This window comes from Drosophila yakuba, chromosome 3R, assembly GCF_016746365.2.
Source record: "Drosophila yakuba strain Tai18E2 chromosome 3R, Prin_Dyak_Tai18E2_2.1, whole genome shotgun sequence".
Classification (NCBI taxonomy): domain Eukaryota; kingdom Metazoa; phylum Arthropoda; class Insecta; order Diptera; family Drosophilidae; genus Drosophila; species Drosophila yakuba.
This window is the reverse complement of record NC_052530.2, coordinates 6,059,448-6,074,431: the sequence shown is the minus strand read 5'-3', so window position 1 is coordinate 6,074,431 and position 14,984 is coordinate 6,059,448. Positions and strand designations below refer to the sequence as shown.

At 43.2% G+C, this 14,984-nt stretch overlaps 3 protein-coding genes across 23 annotated transcripts in view; 1 reads left to right on the top strand and 2 right to left on the bottom strand.

Annotated features, from left to right (window-relative positions):
• Positions 1-23: 23 nt before the first annotated feature.
• LOC6535700 (organic cation transporter-like protein) lies at positions 24-3,228 on the bottom strand. 2 transcript variants are annotated; one of them, XM_039375217.1, is made up of 7 exons: positions 3,004-3,228; positions 2,759-2,945; positions 2,443-2,701; positions 1,964-2,381; positions 1,396-1,902; positions 1,248-1,338; positions 24-148 (listed from the first exon to the last, which is right to left on the bottom strand). In XM_039375217.1, the coding sequence occupies exons 1-7, from the start codon at positions 3,144-3,146 to the stop codon at positions 68-70; spliced, it is 1,686 nt and encodes a 561-aa protein (XP_039231151.1). In that variant the 5' UTR covers positions 3,147-3,228; the 3' UTR covers positions 24-67. The 2 variants fall into 2 exon arrangements, with proteins under 2 accessions (XP_039231151.1, XP_002096327.2); XM_002096291.3 differs by lacking the exon at positions 24-148 and having other exon boundaries at positions 1,178-1,338.
• Positions 3,229-3,434: 206 nt separating this feature from the next.
• On the top strand, positions 3,435-6,557 carry LOC26536044 (cuticle protein 21). 2 transcript variants are annotated; one of them, XM_039375220.1, is made up of 2 exons: positions 3,435-3,672; positions 5,574-6,557. In XM_039375220.1, exons 1-2 carry the CDS (start codon positions 3,658-3,660, stop codon positions 6,294-6,296), a joined length of 738 nt encoding a protein of 245 aa, XP_039231154.1. In that variant the 5' UTR covers positions 3,435-3,657; the 3' UTR covers positions 6,297-6,557. The 2 variants fall into 2 exon arrangements, with proteins under 2 accessions (XP_039231154.1, XP_039231155.1); XM_039375221.2 differs by lacking the exon at positions 3,435-3,672 and adding an exon at positions 4,213-4,918.
• A 2,049-nt stretch (positions 6,558-8,606) lies between these two features.
• The window catches only part of LOC6535695 (dystrophin), a 141,240-nt gene continuing 134,862 nt past the window's right edge, over positions 8,607-14,984 (bottom strand). For 9 of the 19 annotated variants that reach the window (XM_039375195.2, XM_039375198.2, XM_039375197.2 and 6 more), the window contains 11 exons: positions 13,586-13,845; positions 13,316-13,516; positions 13,049-13,182; positions 12,627-12,985; positions 11,975-12,358; positions 11,784-11,904; positions 11,248-11,678; positions 10,876-11,176; positions 9,901-10,224; positions 9,601-9,630; positions 9,296-9,498 (listed from right to left, as the gene is read on the bottom strand). In XM_039375195.2, coding sequence (XP_039231129.1) covers positions 9,620-9,630; positions 9,901-10,224; positions 10,876-11,176; positions 11,248-11,678; positions 11,784-11,904; positions 11,975-12,358; positions 12,627-12,985; positions 13,049-13,182; positions 13,316-13,516; positions 13,586-13,845 — 2,526 coding nt within the window. In that variant the 3' untranslated portion in view covers positions 9,296-9,498; positions 9,601-9,619. Of the gene's footprint in view, positions 9,499-9,600; positions 9,631-9,900; positions 10,225-10,875; positions 11,177-11,247; positions 11,679-11,783; positions 11,905-11,974; positions 12,359-12,626; positions 12,986-13,048; positions 13,183-13,315; positions 13,517-13,585; positions 13,846-14,984 lie in introns of all 19 variants that reach the window. The other 10 variants (XM_039375200.2, XM_039375201.2, XM_039375203.2 and 7 more) reach the window with 2 other exon arrangements.

Sequence of the window (14,984 nt, the reverse complement as noted above, 5' to 3'; positions counted from 1 at the left end):
TGAATTCCCTCTTAATTTCCAAAACAAATTAGTGCGCTCTGCGATCTCTGTTCTTGCCAGAACGAGATCAGAAATAATTCGTGTGGATTATGTTTGACAGCTGCGGACTTCCGTCAGATGTTGTGCAATTTAACTGGAGCGCTGAAAACTATAAAGAACACAAAACGTGTTGTAGGTTGTCATTCGCAGTTGTTTCATAAACCTTTCAAATTAAATCATTTTAGAGTTTTTGTATATGAAAGAATAATGAAATGATGTACAATTTTCTACTTAGTCATTTAATATTTTTGTTACTTTATTTTGTTGTATATTCTTATCTGCACTCAAAGCACTTGCTGCTATTTGTTGCTAAGTTCAGACTCAATTTATGCACTGGCACATCAACTTCTTTAAAAGTTAAACTATAGTTCGGCGAGCCTTTTATATATTATTAAATTCCCTTCCTAGCAGATCCTTGTTGAGAAATTCGTAATTAAATTCAAGATAGGAAAAAGACGTTTGGCTGCATCCAAAACAGCCTTTCACAATAGAACTTTATGCAGTCACTGACCGATAAGTGCGCGTCTCAAGCGAAATTGCGATGTCAACCGCACGGAACGAAAGTAAAGTTTGATGTGGGGCTTTCGATTTGCCAGCAGTCGCATTTTCGTGAAACGAAATTGCCAAATACACGAAAGAAAGCTATTTGAGAGTGTAAAGATCGCTGAATACCTATTACGCTGAACTTGGTAAAATGTTATCACAGGAGATATCAGTGGCGATGTTTTATATGCGTTCTAAATTTTTCCTTAGATCTGTTTTAATTTATTTAATTTTAATTACCATTTGAGTGTCCCATGTATACAATCGGTAACAAGTATTTGTGACGACGAATTATTTTTAAATCTTAGGCCTTTGTTATTGCTGAATGCTCTGATGAGGAGATAAGTATAGATTTTTGGGGTCGGTGATTGCAAACATGCAATGCTGTTTATTTACAGGTATTATAGCTACGATTAAATTCGTGACGTCAGAAAGTCAAAGCAATTTTAATAGTAAGTAAGCAGATGAGCATTTTGTATATGATATCTATACAAAATCTAACGAAAACTAAACGACGAACTTATAACTTTTGAATATTAATTTTATCAGTCTTCGTGGAGGATTTTTTAAATCGGATGACAATGACAAACTAAGATTCAGTGTTCTCAGCCAGAGGTTCACTTTAATTTGTCTTCAATTTTTTGTTAAGCACTATCAATCCTTACATTTTTTTCTTTTCTTGAAAAACAAGGAAAGTAGAGGAAACTCTCGTTTAGGGCAAACTTTTCTCCATCCGCCAAGGTTTCGGGCAGCTTCCTGATAAAAAACCCCGCAATGAATTATTTGTTCTGAATTTTAGTTAAATAAACAAACTTGTTCAACGTCTCCGGTAATGTGAGACAAAGTCCAGCCCCAAAAAACATCAGGCAGCTAATGAAGATCGAGGGGAGCGGCTTGTAGTACTGGGCGAGGTAGATCACATAAAAGGCCAGTGAGCTGGAGGCCAATCCCACCACATGGATGTTGGACACCGCCTGTCCACGCACACTGGTCGGAATGATCTCCGCTGCGTACTGGATCTCCGCATCGTAGGAAACGGTAGCTCCAAATCGTCCCAGTCCCACCATGATAGCCAGCAGCAGAGCGTTCTCCATGGGATCCAATTGGGCTATCAGAAAACCCGTCATCGTGGTAATAAGTCCACCCACAAAAAGGGCGGTGCAGGCCATGCCCTTGCGTCCGATCTTATTCTGCAACAAGAGGATAGCCACTCCTGCTGGGAGGTATACAATCGATGTGAAGGAGAAGAGCTTAAAGGGCGAAGTGCCTAAGCCCTCCATATTCCGATTAATCACATCGCATGAGAGGGTTATAATGACTCTATAACCGAAAGGAGACAATAAATAATGCATTTAAATCTAAAGTCAAGTAAAGAACTTACGACTTCACGAGCAATGTCAAGGTGAATCGACGCAACCGAGGGGTCATAAACATGGCTAAAAAAGTGTCCTGGTGACTATTCAGCTTGTCATCCTGGAGTGCCCTTTCCCGATAGAATGTGACAAACTCATCGAAAACGGACTCCTCCACCTGTCGCCCATTGAACTTGGCCACTTTCTTCAGGCAGATCACCGCCTTGTCGTACTTTTTTTTGGTTAAAAGCCACTGAGCGCTTTCGCAGATCAGGAAGGGATATATAAGGACACCCAGTGCTGGGAGAGATGCTAGCCAGAGATAGTGACGCCAATTACCAATCCAAATGGCGGCCCAGGGCGAGGTCATCAGTCCAAAGCAGTAGAATACGGCCAAGATGATGTTGAGGCCAAAGGTACGGCTCTTAGGGCTTAAGTACTCAAAGACTGACAATATGGGGTAGATAGATTAATTTAATACCATGATTTCAATTAAGAAGGATATTACCCAATATGTACATTAGGTAGTACATGGTATCCGTGGATAGTCCCGACATGAATCTGGAAAAGGCGAACCATGGCAGAGTGTGCACGAAGGAGGTAATAAAGTCCCCAGTGCCACCACACAAGGTGGCCATCAACAGAGAAGGCAGACGACCTATCTGATCCGACAGATAGCCAAAGATTATGGTGCCCACGACTGAACCCATGAAGAAGAAGGATTGGCCCACTGCTGAATGGGGGGATTTGTCACAGACCCATTTGAGCTGAAGTGGGACATCAATAGTATTCACTTCTTCAGCATATATTTTATGGCTTTATACCTCGGTGGTGATGCTTTCGTAGCCGTTCTCCCTGTCGAAAATCCAGCTACTGCACTTTCGGTCCGTTGCTACTACTCCTGTGCCGTTGACTACGCCCAAAAGGGGCGTGCAGGATGAGGCGGATATGTTTTGATATACTGAGCGAATCTCCTCCATACTGAGACCCTTAAGGTCAGCATGAAAGCACCTATATAAGAAAGATCAGATGTTAGTGAGGACCAATCACCTATTTTGTGTCCACCCACCAATGCTCTGGTGTGAAGGTGATGAGGGTCTGTGAAAAGTAGTGCAGTGATCCGAGGATATTTGTGTAGCCGTACAGCAAAAGAATCATCACTTGGAACCTCCCATAGTTTCCGCACTTATCCAGAACCTGACTGAAATCCATCAGTCGTTTTTGCGTTGACTAAAAACTTTCTAAGCGACTGCCTACTTCCAACACCCTTCGGGAACTGACCAGAAGTTCCATAAAACTGCGCTGGGAATAGCCATAAATTTATCTTTAGCGGCTTTAAGTAATATGAATCATAAAGCTGAAACAGCTGAATGGGTTTTGAAATTACAGATATACTGTCGAATGTTTTGGCAGCTGTGAGCCCTGTAATTGGGAAAATATCTCCAAGAGATGTCACGTCTATCGCTCAGATTTTAGTCGAACCTTAGGTTTTGCAATTACAATACCTTTCATACCACTACTGTGCTCAACCAATCCATTATTGACTGGATTTCCTTTTCCTTCTTGCCTTCTTGGCAACTTTGTAGCATTAGCCTGACATTCGTGTTGATCAATTACTTTGATCTTATGTCTAAAAATAGTTAAAACAGCTGACATCGACTGGCCTGACGGTTGGCACGACTTTGATTCTTTGTTATAGTTAGTTGTCGCATAAACAGGCCCGATGGTAACAACAAGGGTAAGACAATGCATGCAGATGTCAATAGCTTTCCAGATGCCAGATACAAATTTGCAGCCATAAATTAAGCTCACAAAACGGTAAACATTGGAATTGTGGCAGATACTTGGCTGTGAGAAGCTGGAAAGGGTATTTTGGGCAATCAAAATGGTCTTGAGGCACTAATGGCAAACATTTTTAAACATTTCAAACCTTCTTTCTACGTAGTAACCATCTAAGGGAAAGATCAGCCAGAAAACAAGTCTTGCGCTGAAGGATCAATGATGAGGAATGATATATAGTCGTCATGTTACTTATTTAAAGGGTATTATTAATGACATTATTTGCCTAGACTGCAAGTGGTTGTTTGGCCTGGTCTGTGGACCAGACTAATGTGCCGACAGCAGCGCGTTGACCTTTCGCTTTATTATGCGGTTGTGGAGACTGGCTGCCACTGTTTTCGCCCCCTTCTGCGGTGAGCCTCTGGCTTTTGGGCCCACTCCAGGCACTTTTAATTCAATTGTGGACCACCTGACCTTTTGCGCATGTGCTACAACTGTCATTTAATATGGTACCGCCATACTGCCATACCGCCATACTGCCTGGTGAGACTTGTTCTTCTCAGCTAATTACGCGGCAGCCAAGAGCAGCATATCCCAGCATCCAGACAATGTTAATTTAACATTTCAATTGTGTGCGACCAAATAAATTTTCACATAACTGCAAAAGTCGGTGTCCAGGCGGGGAGCGAAAAGCGAATCGATACCGAATCGTAAATGTCGCAAAAGTGAAAGGGCAAAGCTCGGGCTGGCTTGCCTCTGAGGTCTGGGGACCCTTTAAATGGTTTAGCGGAAGAATAACCTTTCTAAGTCGACACGATAACTGCGCCAAAGTTGAAGCCAGGCACACGATTTGCCGCCAGGTGGGCAAAAGTCAAACCCCGCCCCCGTGGCTCCACGGTACTGGTCCGCGCCATGTGCTTGATCGCTGGCCCAAACTAAAAACTTCCTCTGGCCGGGTCTCTCTTGATCTGAAATTAGTTTATTGCCTCGACTGCGGCATGTGAAGCAGGCGACATTTGCCGCCGTTAAGCAGTATAAATGGCCAGAACTCCCAGCGAACGCTTGCAGTTTTGGTTACTTCTTCTAGCGCGATCGTCGTCGAAGCCAACGATACTCAGGCCACTCTTTACGTGGTGTCTGCTGAGTCTGTGACAACTGTGAGCGAGTGGAAAGGATACCCCTGCAAGGACATCGATATGCTGAAGGTGTGAAAACAAAGGATAGCAATGTGCCTTTACAATATCGACAATAAAGTGAAAACCGCTTTAATATTTTCTAAAGGGGGTGCAAAGATGCATTTTACAAGTTTTCCTAGTCAGTGCATTAAGAAGATTATTATACCCGTTACTCGTAGAGTAAAAGGGTATACTAGATTCGTTGAAAAGTATGTAACAGGCAGAAGGAAGCGTTTCCGACCATATAAAGTATATATATTCTTGATCAGGATCAGTAGCCGAGTCGATCTGGCCATGTCCGTCTGTCCGTCTGTCCGTCCGTCTGTCCGTCTGTCCGTCTGTCCGTCTGTCTGTCCGTATGAACGTCGAGATCTCAGGAACTACAAAAGCTAGAAAGTTGAGATTAAGTATACAGACTTCAGGGACATAGACGCAGCGCAAGTTTGTCGATTCAGGTTGCCACGCCCACTCTAACGCCCACAAACCGCCCAAAACTGCCACGACCACATTTTTGAAAAATGTTTTAATATTTGTTCGTTGCACAATCCAAGTTATTATGCCAGTTATATAAATTTAGTGTAATTGCAAAGGGTTAAAAGCATAAGTCATTTGTTTTCGTTTGCTCATATTGCGTTGTGCATATTTCAATTGAATAATTGTTTGCATTTTCTTTCTTACTTTTTAGATTTCCCTACTGAGCGCCGTGCTCGGCATCGCCTATGCGGGCGTGATTGGACCATACTACGGCGGTCCAGCTGGTCCCGGACCGCTGCACCACTATGGAGGATATGCTCCGCAGCACGGGCCTCTGCCTGGTCCCTATGTGGCGCCTAAGCCGGCAGCTCCCGAACCCTACGATCCCGACCCGAAGTATTCCTTTGGTTATGACATCCAGGATGGCTACACAGGTGATCTGAAGTCACAGCATGAGACGCGCCACGGAGATGTGGTGAAGGGCAGCTACTCGGTTGTGGATCCGGATGGCACCAAACGCACCGTTGACTACACGGCGGATCCCCATCACGGATTCAATGCGGTGGTTCGCAAGGAGCCGCTGGCCTACAAGGCACCAGCCCACCTGGCACCTGTCATTGCACCTGCACCCGCTCCAGTGCCGGCTCATTACGGCCCAGCTCCGGCTCCTCCACTTCCGCCGGTGCCCAAGGCTCCTCTGCTTTCGTATCCCCTAGCCTTGGGACCTTACCACCGGGCTGCTCCTGCACCAGCGCCTGGTCCCGCTCCTGCTTCTTCTCCAGCTCCGGTGTCTGTGCCTGTGGCTACTCCAGTCCTGCCCTCAGCCCACTTCCATGCCGCCTACCCCGCCCTGGCCCACAGCCCCTATGCTCACTATCCGGCTCCTGGATCAGCCCCCGCTCCAGTGGACCCCCATGCCTACTACCATCACTGAGGCCCCAGGGCTCTCAACTATCTGATCTGATTTGATTTGACTTCATCTATCGCACGCAGCTTACACTGATCCAAAACTGAAACTCCGGCTATAACTGTGCAAGCCCTGTACTCTCAATATCTTATTCTGTGTTCTTCGAGGGATTTGATACCAATCCAACATGTAGATTGATTCTAAGATACCCCTAGCCTATGTACACGTCTTAAGAATATGTTGTTGAATGGTTAGTCTAGGAAATAAAACGAGAATTGAAAAACCTAACAAATTTGCTTGAACTCTTTGTCTGATCGAAATTTTACGAAGCCTGGTCACAAGGTTCTCAAATAATATGGAAACTCAGGTTTTAACGCAATCGATGAGTGTTTTATTTATTGTATCAACTTTTCGCAATGGTTCATATATGTATATGTTATATGATATCGTATGTGGCATATCTCATATGTATAATTTCTGATTATGTATAAATATGTATATGTGTGTTGTATATAAACGTTTCGAGTATGTCACCGTATGTTATAAATAAGTTTATTACAATGCATAATGTGTTATTATTTATGAATTATGTTTAATAAGTTCTATGAGCTACCATTCGTAGAACATATTGAAATGTTTTCGATATCGTAATACTCCTCAGCCGACTTCAAAAGTTCATCAGTGTGCAGAGTGCGTTTTGGTCTCGCTGCACTCGATAAGGTATACAATTTAAATACGATTATAGTCCTTAGTTTTGTAATAAACGGTATCAAAAGATAGGTACAATTGAGTCATGCCTGCTACCACTAAACTAATTTCGAAGCTTCTATTCCAACAAAAACGATTAATTGCCAAGCTCGGAGCTTTGTGTCTATCATTATCCGTCTGATTGATTTGATGTGTACGATTATTTAAACTAAGGGTCTTTAGGCTGATATACCATACAAAAGTGCTGTGCTCTAGAGGCCTTTACAGTTGGACACAATTTAGCTAAGTAATCTGCTTAGAATAAGAGACTAATATACGGTGTACATACCGATGATATAAATAAGCGGCTAATATAGCTCACAGTATTCCTTGACAAGTGTATATTCTTTAATTCATAATTTCTTCGTTGATTGTTTGGCTTTGTCTCGGACCTCTCCGTCCGATTTCCTCATCGATTCTCGCGTTAGGTAAAAATCTATTGTAGACAACCACTGGATGATGAAGACTATTTCGGGATATGCTTGAATTGCGTTGCTTGATATCAGTTGTCAGTATAAAATTGTGGACAAACAAATGGCAGCTTTGGCTATTCTCAACTCAGATCTCAGTTACTAGACTTGATGCTTTTAAATTCGTCCTCGACTACGTACTCCTAAAGATATAAATTATATATAATATATATATTAAGTTTATATATACGCCGTTAAATGGGATATGTTTCACTAATGATTAGATAGTTGACTTAAGCATTTTTGTTTCGATTTTAGTTCATTTGTTTATAACTTGAAACGGAGGGTTTTCTTTTATTAAACTGGATTGGTTATTGGTAGGACATCCGTTCCACATTACGTTTCGGCTTGGGCTGGTATGGTATGGTTAGACAAAAATACTCATAGTTGGGTCATTTTACTACACAGAAGTGGTTGAATAATTTGCTAACTGTATTTTGTTGATAGCTATATCTATTTATATAATTCTTTCTATATATAGTAAAGTCGTGTTGAGTTATTTACTAAGTGCCCGGAAATTCTAGTGAAAACTGAACCTAGCTTAGATAATCAAAGTGATAGATAAGAAACATAAAAAACAGTTTCTAAAAATGTTTCCATATTGTCATTTTTTTCGTTCCTAATTGTATAATTTCGTTAACTAAATATGGAATTTCAAGAGAAATAAAATAAAGAGTTTCATGTCAATATATAGCTAATATCTGATATATCTATAAATATAAATCGATCTGTGGCATATCTAGGTTAAAACTTTACTCTCTTTCGGCTATATATTTTATCTTATGTTGATGTGAGTATTGTACGATATTGGGTATCAAGTTATAGACATCTATATTTATCGATTCGATTAGTTCTTTGTGGTATTTAGGTATTTTAAAGCAGTTTTCATTATCATTTGTTTTGTAAGTATATTTGAGTTATCCAAGTGTAATTTGACTAGTTTCATTGGAACGATGTGGATTACCTAATATATTTGAGGGTTCTGGTAGTGAATAAGGTTCGATTCGATTAAGTAGATAGAAAAGGTGGTCCATTTAGTGATCGTCAGCATATGATTAGGTTAATGAATATCTTGTAGTCTACAAACCAAAAACAAAATAAAAGCCTGAAGACTGTGATATTTAATTATAATTCTTTAATTAAAACATTGCAGCACACTTTCAGTTAGCACAGATATTAATATTAAATAATATAGAGAAATAATACACAAGAAATCGGAATAAATAAGGATACAAATTAAAACTGATTGTATGTTTCGAAATTTACATTTAAAACACTTATTGTATAAGCTTTAAAATGATTTGAAAGATAACCAAAAACTGTTAGCTATTTTTTTGTATCTTTGAAATTAATTTGCTTCCTATCAGTTTTTTGAAAAAGGTGCGAGTTATAAAAATTTTTCATGTACTAGCAAATTATGATTATGTTTCATTTATAATATAGGTGTTTTTTTTGTATATCATAGGATGTAAGTATTTGTGGGAGTTACAGCTTATCTAATTTTTAAATCATTTCTGCATTATTTCCAGCTTTCAATATGTCTCACTTACTTATGCTTCGATATTTGTATATAATATATATAGATTTGTATCTTTCATAACTACTAAAAAGTGTTCTCAGCTTGCTCGAAGCTCTTCTATTTTTTTTTTTTTTCCATCTGATTCCTCGCAATAATGTATAAATATATGTACCAATAGTTATATGGATCTATCTTTAGGTGTTTAGGTATGATTATTTAGAATGTGTTGCAGGCCAGCCAATTGGATTTCCTCACTTGCATTTAATTCTTTTGGATTCTTATACTGTTTCATTGATTTCTTTCATAATTGAATGCCATGCAGTTAAGTATCGAAGGTGTTATTATTGCAGTTCCACGCAGGTTTTCTCCGTTGTTGCCGTGGTCGTCGTCGTCGTTGTGTTCGTAGTGTTGCTGCTCGACGTGTCCTCCAAATCATCGTGAATGCTCTCCAATTCCTGCTCTGTGATTACGGTCACCAGTCCACTTGAGTTATCTGTCGATAATAGAGGTAAAATTCCGATTAGAAAATCTGTTATACTGGTAATATTTTCCAGTTCCTGAAATGGTAAGGTGACGACACAAATCGTTGCATTACCGCTTTATTCCAACTCATTCTAGGCAAGATCTGCATGGCGATTTTGGGCAGTAGAAAGAGAGCAGAGCAAGAGAAATAAACGAGATTAGTATTTATAGTGGAAACTTCCATTCCAACAAGATTGTATAGAGAAAGCGACATCAACACAAACAACACAAGCAATTCGAAAATGAAATCAAAATCCAGCGCCCTAAAGTAGGCACCGCAAACGAAAACCAAACTCAACACAAGCTCCACAGAGGTGGCCGGAAAATTGAGCCGGCTACAAAAGGTGACAGTGACTGCCATTAATATCCGCACCATTCAAGTGCTGCTGGTGCTGCTGTTGCTGCTGTTGCATAAGGCTGGAGTGCGGGGGCGGCGGTGGACGTCCGTCGTCGCCCAGATATCCGCCCGATGTCTGCATGCCGCCGGAAATGTCCATTCCGCCATTGCCTGTCATCAGGCTCCTTTGTTGCTGCGGATGCTGCTGCTGCTGCTGCAACTGCTGTTGTTGCTGCTGCTGTTGGTGCAACGCATTCAGAGCTCCGCTCAGCTGGTGCTGATGATGCTTCGCCGCCAAGCTCGCCAGCTGGGCGTGCTGTTGCTGCATCTCACTGTTCATGCCCGGCAGCATAATTCCCTCTGCGAGTGTGTTTGCGGTTTCAGTTTCGATGGAGATGGAGATGGACGTGGACGTGGACGTGGGGGTTTTCATTGATGGGGGTGTACATTAGAGTGCGTGACAGAACAGACAAGAACAGCACACAATTAGAGGTTAGTTCGCAGGATGGCCCCTTTGTTAATGCCAGTGGGCGAGGCTGCCACTCACTGTTAGTCAGAACCCCCTACCATTGGGATTGTTTCCCATCGGTGTAGTTTCTGTCGGATCTAGGCCCCCGTTTTAAATGCGTTTCCATTAAAATTAGTCGGCTTCTAGGCGATTAAAATTTGGCTATCTAATAGTTCTCTATTGTAGTGTAGGCCGAAGTTTTGACTCCCTTCTAAATATACCACCACTGCCAATAAAAACGAAAAATAACTAGAAATACTTAAAATACTTTTTAACTTCCGTTTCCCCTTTGGGCAGATTATTTTAAATATTTGTTTATATATGTAAATTATTGGGAAATTATTCAAGAAAGGAAGGTAAAAAGCTATAAGGTTCTAAGGCCCGCTAGTTTTCCCTGCTGAATCAAAAAAGATCCTAATAATTCCCCATTATACAACGCTAATTGCCACACAAAGCGCAACTCAATTATTTTCAGCTTAGTCTAGGCAATCCCACCCACTCACTTGAGTTGTGCTCGTAGTGGCCGTTCTGTTGGTTCATCTTTGCCGGTGAGTCCGTGTTCAATTGCGAGGCAGTCACAGACCGGGTCTGGAGGGTGTTGGGTTTGGAGTTCAACGCGGAGCCGGGGGCGCTGGGCAGGCCGCTGCTGGTGGCGCTACTGCCGCCGCCATTGGGTTCATCTAGAAGTTGGCGTAGTCGCTGCAACTGGGCTTCCAGTTGCCGATTGTGATCCTCCAGGATTTGCATACGCGCCTCAAGGCGACCCTTGTGCTGACGCAGCAGCTTTGCTTCCGCCATCATGTCCTGCAAAATTGAAGGGTACAATAAGGCACAATTCATTAAAGGAAGACAGTAAATTTAATTCGAAATCCCACCTGGCCCTGCTCGCCTTGGCCAGAAAGACCGGTCATGCTGGAACTGGAGTGTTGCATGCCGTTGGAGTCCTCGGGCATGCCACTTTGCTCCTTGCTACACAATTGCTGGTACTCCGCCTGTAGGTTGGCGTTCTCCTCCTCGAGATCGCGGATGATAGCCTCCAATTCTTCCCGCTGTTCGGCATCCATGGCGGCCATCACTTGGACAGGCGACTTGGGCGCACTTCCATTTGAAGTCCCGGGCAGAGCCTGGCAATACTGAGCGATCAATTGGTGCTCGTCATCACTGTCCGGCGTGGAATTCGAGCCCGTTCCGCCGTACTCGACCTGAGCCAGTCGTGAGGCGTACATCTCCAGGCGGGAGTGCATGTCGTTCTGGAGCTGGTGGGTTGTGTGCTGCGGACTGGGCGCCGGACTCTCCAGAGCATCACCTAGATTTGGGAATATTAAAATGATGATTTGTCATGAATTGGTCTCAGAGAGTGTAAACTTTTAGTTAAAATTGATTTCATTGAAATTAAATCATAAAAACATACCCTCTAAAACACTCTGAACGGGGAGGTATCCCACTCTTGGGTGCTTCTTAAAGTATTTTCGACTCTTGAATTTGTTCTTCAGGGCGCGTGTAAAGTCACGAACGTCCTCGGTGGATGTAGTCTGAGAAAAGCCAAGAGATTTGCAAAAATATAACAACGCATTTTAAGCAATGTAAGAGTATTTCACTCACAGTGGTGCAGTACTCGTGCATGGGATGCGTAAGCTTGTGGTTCTTGGCGTTGCGGCCGAAGAAGAAACACTTTTGGCACATGTCGAAGTTGAAGCACTTGAGGCATCTGTAGCGGAAGCCCACGATCGGGTACTCCTTGCAGATGTTGCACTTGGCCTGGTGCTTTGCCGCCTCCGCCGCTGCCAGGCGATGGAGCACCGGAAGCCACACGAGGCTCTGCGGTTCGTGCTGCAGCCAGCCGAGGAAGTGCTGCAGCTCGATGGAGATGTCCTGGTTGCCATCGATGGCCTCCTGCGAGATGCCAGCCTGCTCCAGGCAGGACCTCACCGAGGGCTCAATGTTGGAGCCACCGAAAGCGGCAACTTCACCTAGTTGGCGGGGTACCTAAAAATATGAAGTGCTGTTTTATTTTCCCTGCTTTCATTGCAAGTAATACTCCACATTGGAAGTGTAAATTGCCTTGTTTAATAAATTTGAGCAGCAGTAAACAAAAAGTAATTATTGTGATATTAATTTATAAACTTAGTAGCTTTTCACTGATAAATAACCCAATAAAAATTATTTAATCACAGTAATTTACTTCATTTCGTAATAACGAATCACCTATCGTTAATTAGTAATTAAATGAGTGGTCTAAAACAAACTAACTCACCTGAATGCAATCATGCAGCAGGAGTCCCAGTCGCCTTTGATCCGCCCGCCGGTCAGTATCTGCAACCAGGCGGAACAGATAGCGATACTTCTCCTCCAGGTGACCCTTGCAGAGGAGGACCAGTCCGACCTTGAAGCTGAGGACTCGGATTTGGCCGGTCCTCTGTGAATCGTACACATTCAGGATCCAGTTGATGGCCAGGTCCAGCATTAGCGTCAAATCAATTTTATCGATTGTCACGTAGAGCGAATGCAGCACCGTGGTCATGTCGGGTATGTCGATCAGCTTGTCGTTTTGGGCACGCAGGCCATGTCGATCGAAGGACTCGCAGGCGGTGGACATGCTGATCCTGTCGAGAGCTGTTTGGAAGATGGAAACATTGAGTTACAGCGAAGAACAAAAGTGCTACGGGCTAAGCTCACCCAGTCGCTTCTGAACAGATCGCAGTTTCATTGCCGTTCTGTAGGCGGAAAAGCGGATCTCGTTGAGATCTGCCAGGCCCTTCATCAGCTCGATCATCTCCGGATGGTCCCAGTGCGTGGTTTCGCGTTCGTGGCTATAGTTTAAAGTAAGTTATCAAATATTAGTACGGTTGTTACTACTTTATCACATTTATAATTGACCGTAGAGACCAAGAATAAGAGTTCACATCACTTAGTACCGCGAAGTGTATGTTTCTCTGTACTCACTCGATATAGTAAGGCACATTGGCGGCTGTGGTGGCCCGCTCCCAGGGCGGCTTTACGCTCTGGCCGAGATTGGGCAGTGGTCCAATGGTGCCGCTGTTCGATGTGGTGCGTCCGTCGTCGCCGTTCTCGTGCGTCTGCTGGGCGCCAGCCTGACAAAGGACCTTCTGGCGCTCGTCCATGGCGATTTGCAAAAGTTTCATGCTGTCGTTGTTGAAACATCCCAGTAAGTAAATAGGTAAAGTGTAATAATAAGCGCAGAGTTAAACTAACCGCGTGTTTAAGTCCTCCAGCTTGGAGAGGCAGGGTGTGGGCACCAGGACCTGATTGGCGGTGAAGAAGGACTGCTGCTCATTGCAATCATCCAGGAGGGCACTGGCCGTCGTCATCTTGTCCCTCAGGCGCTGCAACTGTTGCATCTGCTCATTGGCCTCGCCCACGGAAGAGGGTGGCAGCCAGGAGGTTTTTGTCTGCTCGGCGAGGGCAACGCGGGAGCTGAGATCCTCCAGGATCTTCTGGAACTGACGCATTTTCTGTAAGCACAAACGAAAACAGGGAAATTAATTAAAGTGCACTTGCTGATTGAAGAAATGACGAGCTGCATTATGTAATTAGCCATATTGTTATGCCTGGGCATCCTTTATATAATATTCGCTTTGTGCCCGACGGCTTACTTTTCACTGGATAGCAATATGCATTTATTGTTTCCACCACACCACAAACCCTTTTTAATTCCACTTGCAGGCGCCTTTCTCAACTTTAATTTCATTATGATTACGAGCTTAGTTGAGCTCACGTTGCAGTTACGGCTTATTATTATTATGCCCATCCCCAGGGGATTAAAATGTTGGCCCAGACTTGCCTGTGAACATAATATCTAATGCCAATCAGATCCGGTTAGTGTGCATGGTTAGTATATTAAATCGGATTAGTTGGCCAGGCTGATTATCCCTTCTTCGTTTAGTGCACACTGCTATTCTATTGATGTTCTTAAGGAACGTTTGCTAGATTCAAGTAATCCACTTTTATAAAACAAAACAACTTAAGTGATTTTAAAGAGCAACCCTAAGCCGTATTATATGTAAGTTACTTTAGACTATTTCGTTTTTTAAGCTTTTTTTCCAAGCGAACCTTTATATTTTGGCAAGTATCTGCGAATCAGATACAGCTGTTCTATCCTAACCCCTTCGCATCGCTGGCTTTTGTATATTTTTTGAAGTGTGTGCTGAGTCGCTTCTTCATTAGCAGTTAAAAGCAGGCAGCTTGTGCTTTAACGTTTATGTCCTTTGTATGCACTGCAAAAAGTCCCTGCCAAAAAGTCCCTGCACGTAGGTCCCCCTGCTCCTTTTGCACTCTACCGACTTTCCGCTGCGCCAATTTGGCGCTTTTGTAACTCTAAGCTGGAAAAGGCAGGAGCGAAGGAACAGGAGCAACAGGAGAAGAACAGAAAGGAGAAACATCTGCGCACGTTTCATTTGGCCCATTTTCGCTCGCCCGTTCCCCCGCTCCCTGGAGAAAATTTTCGCTTTTCAATTTTTACCTTGACACCCCATTTCCCACTTTCCACTTCCCATTTTCCGTTCCCCATTGCCACTTCCCAGCATTTTCCATTTCCATAACCCGGCAACAGAAACTTTCATTGCCTGCCGTTTTGCATGCAACAAGCAAAATG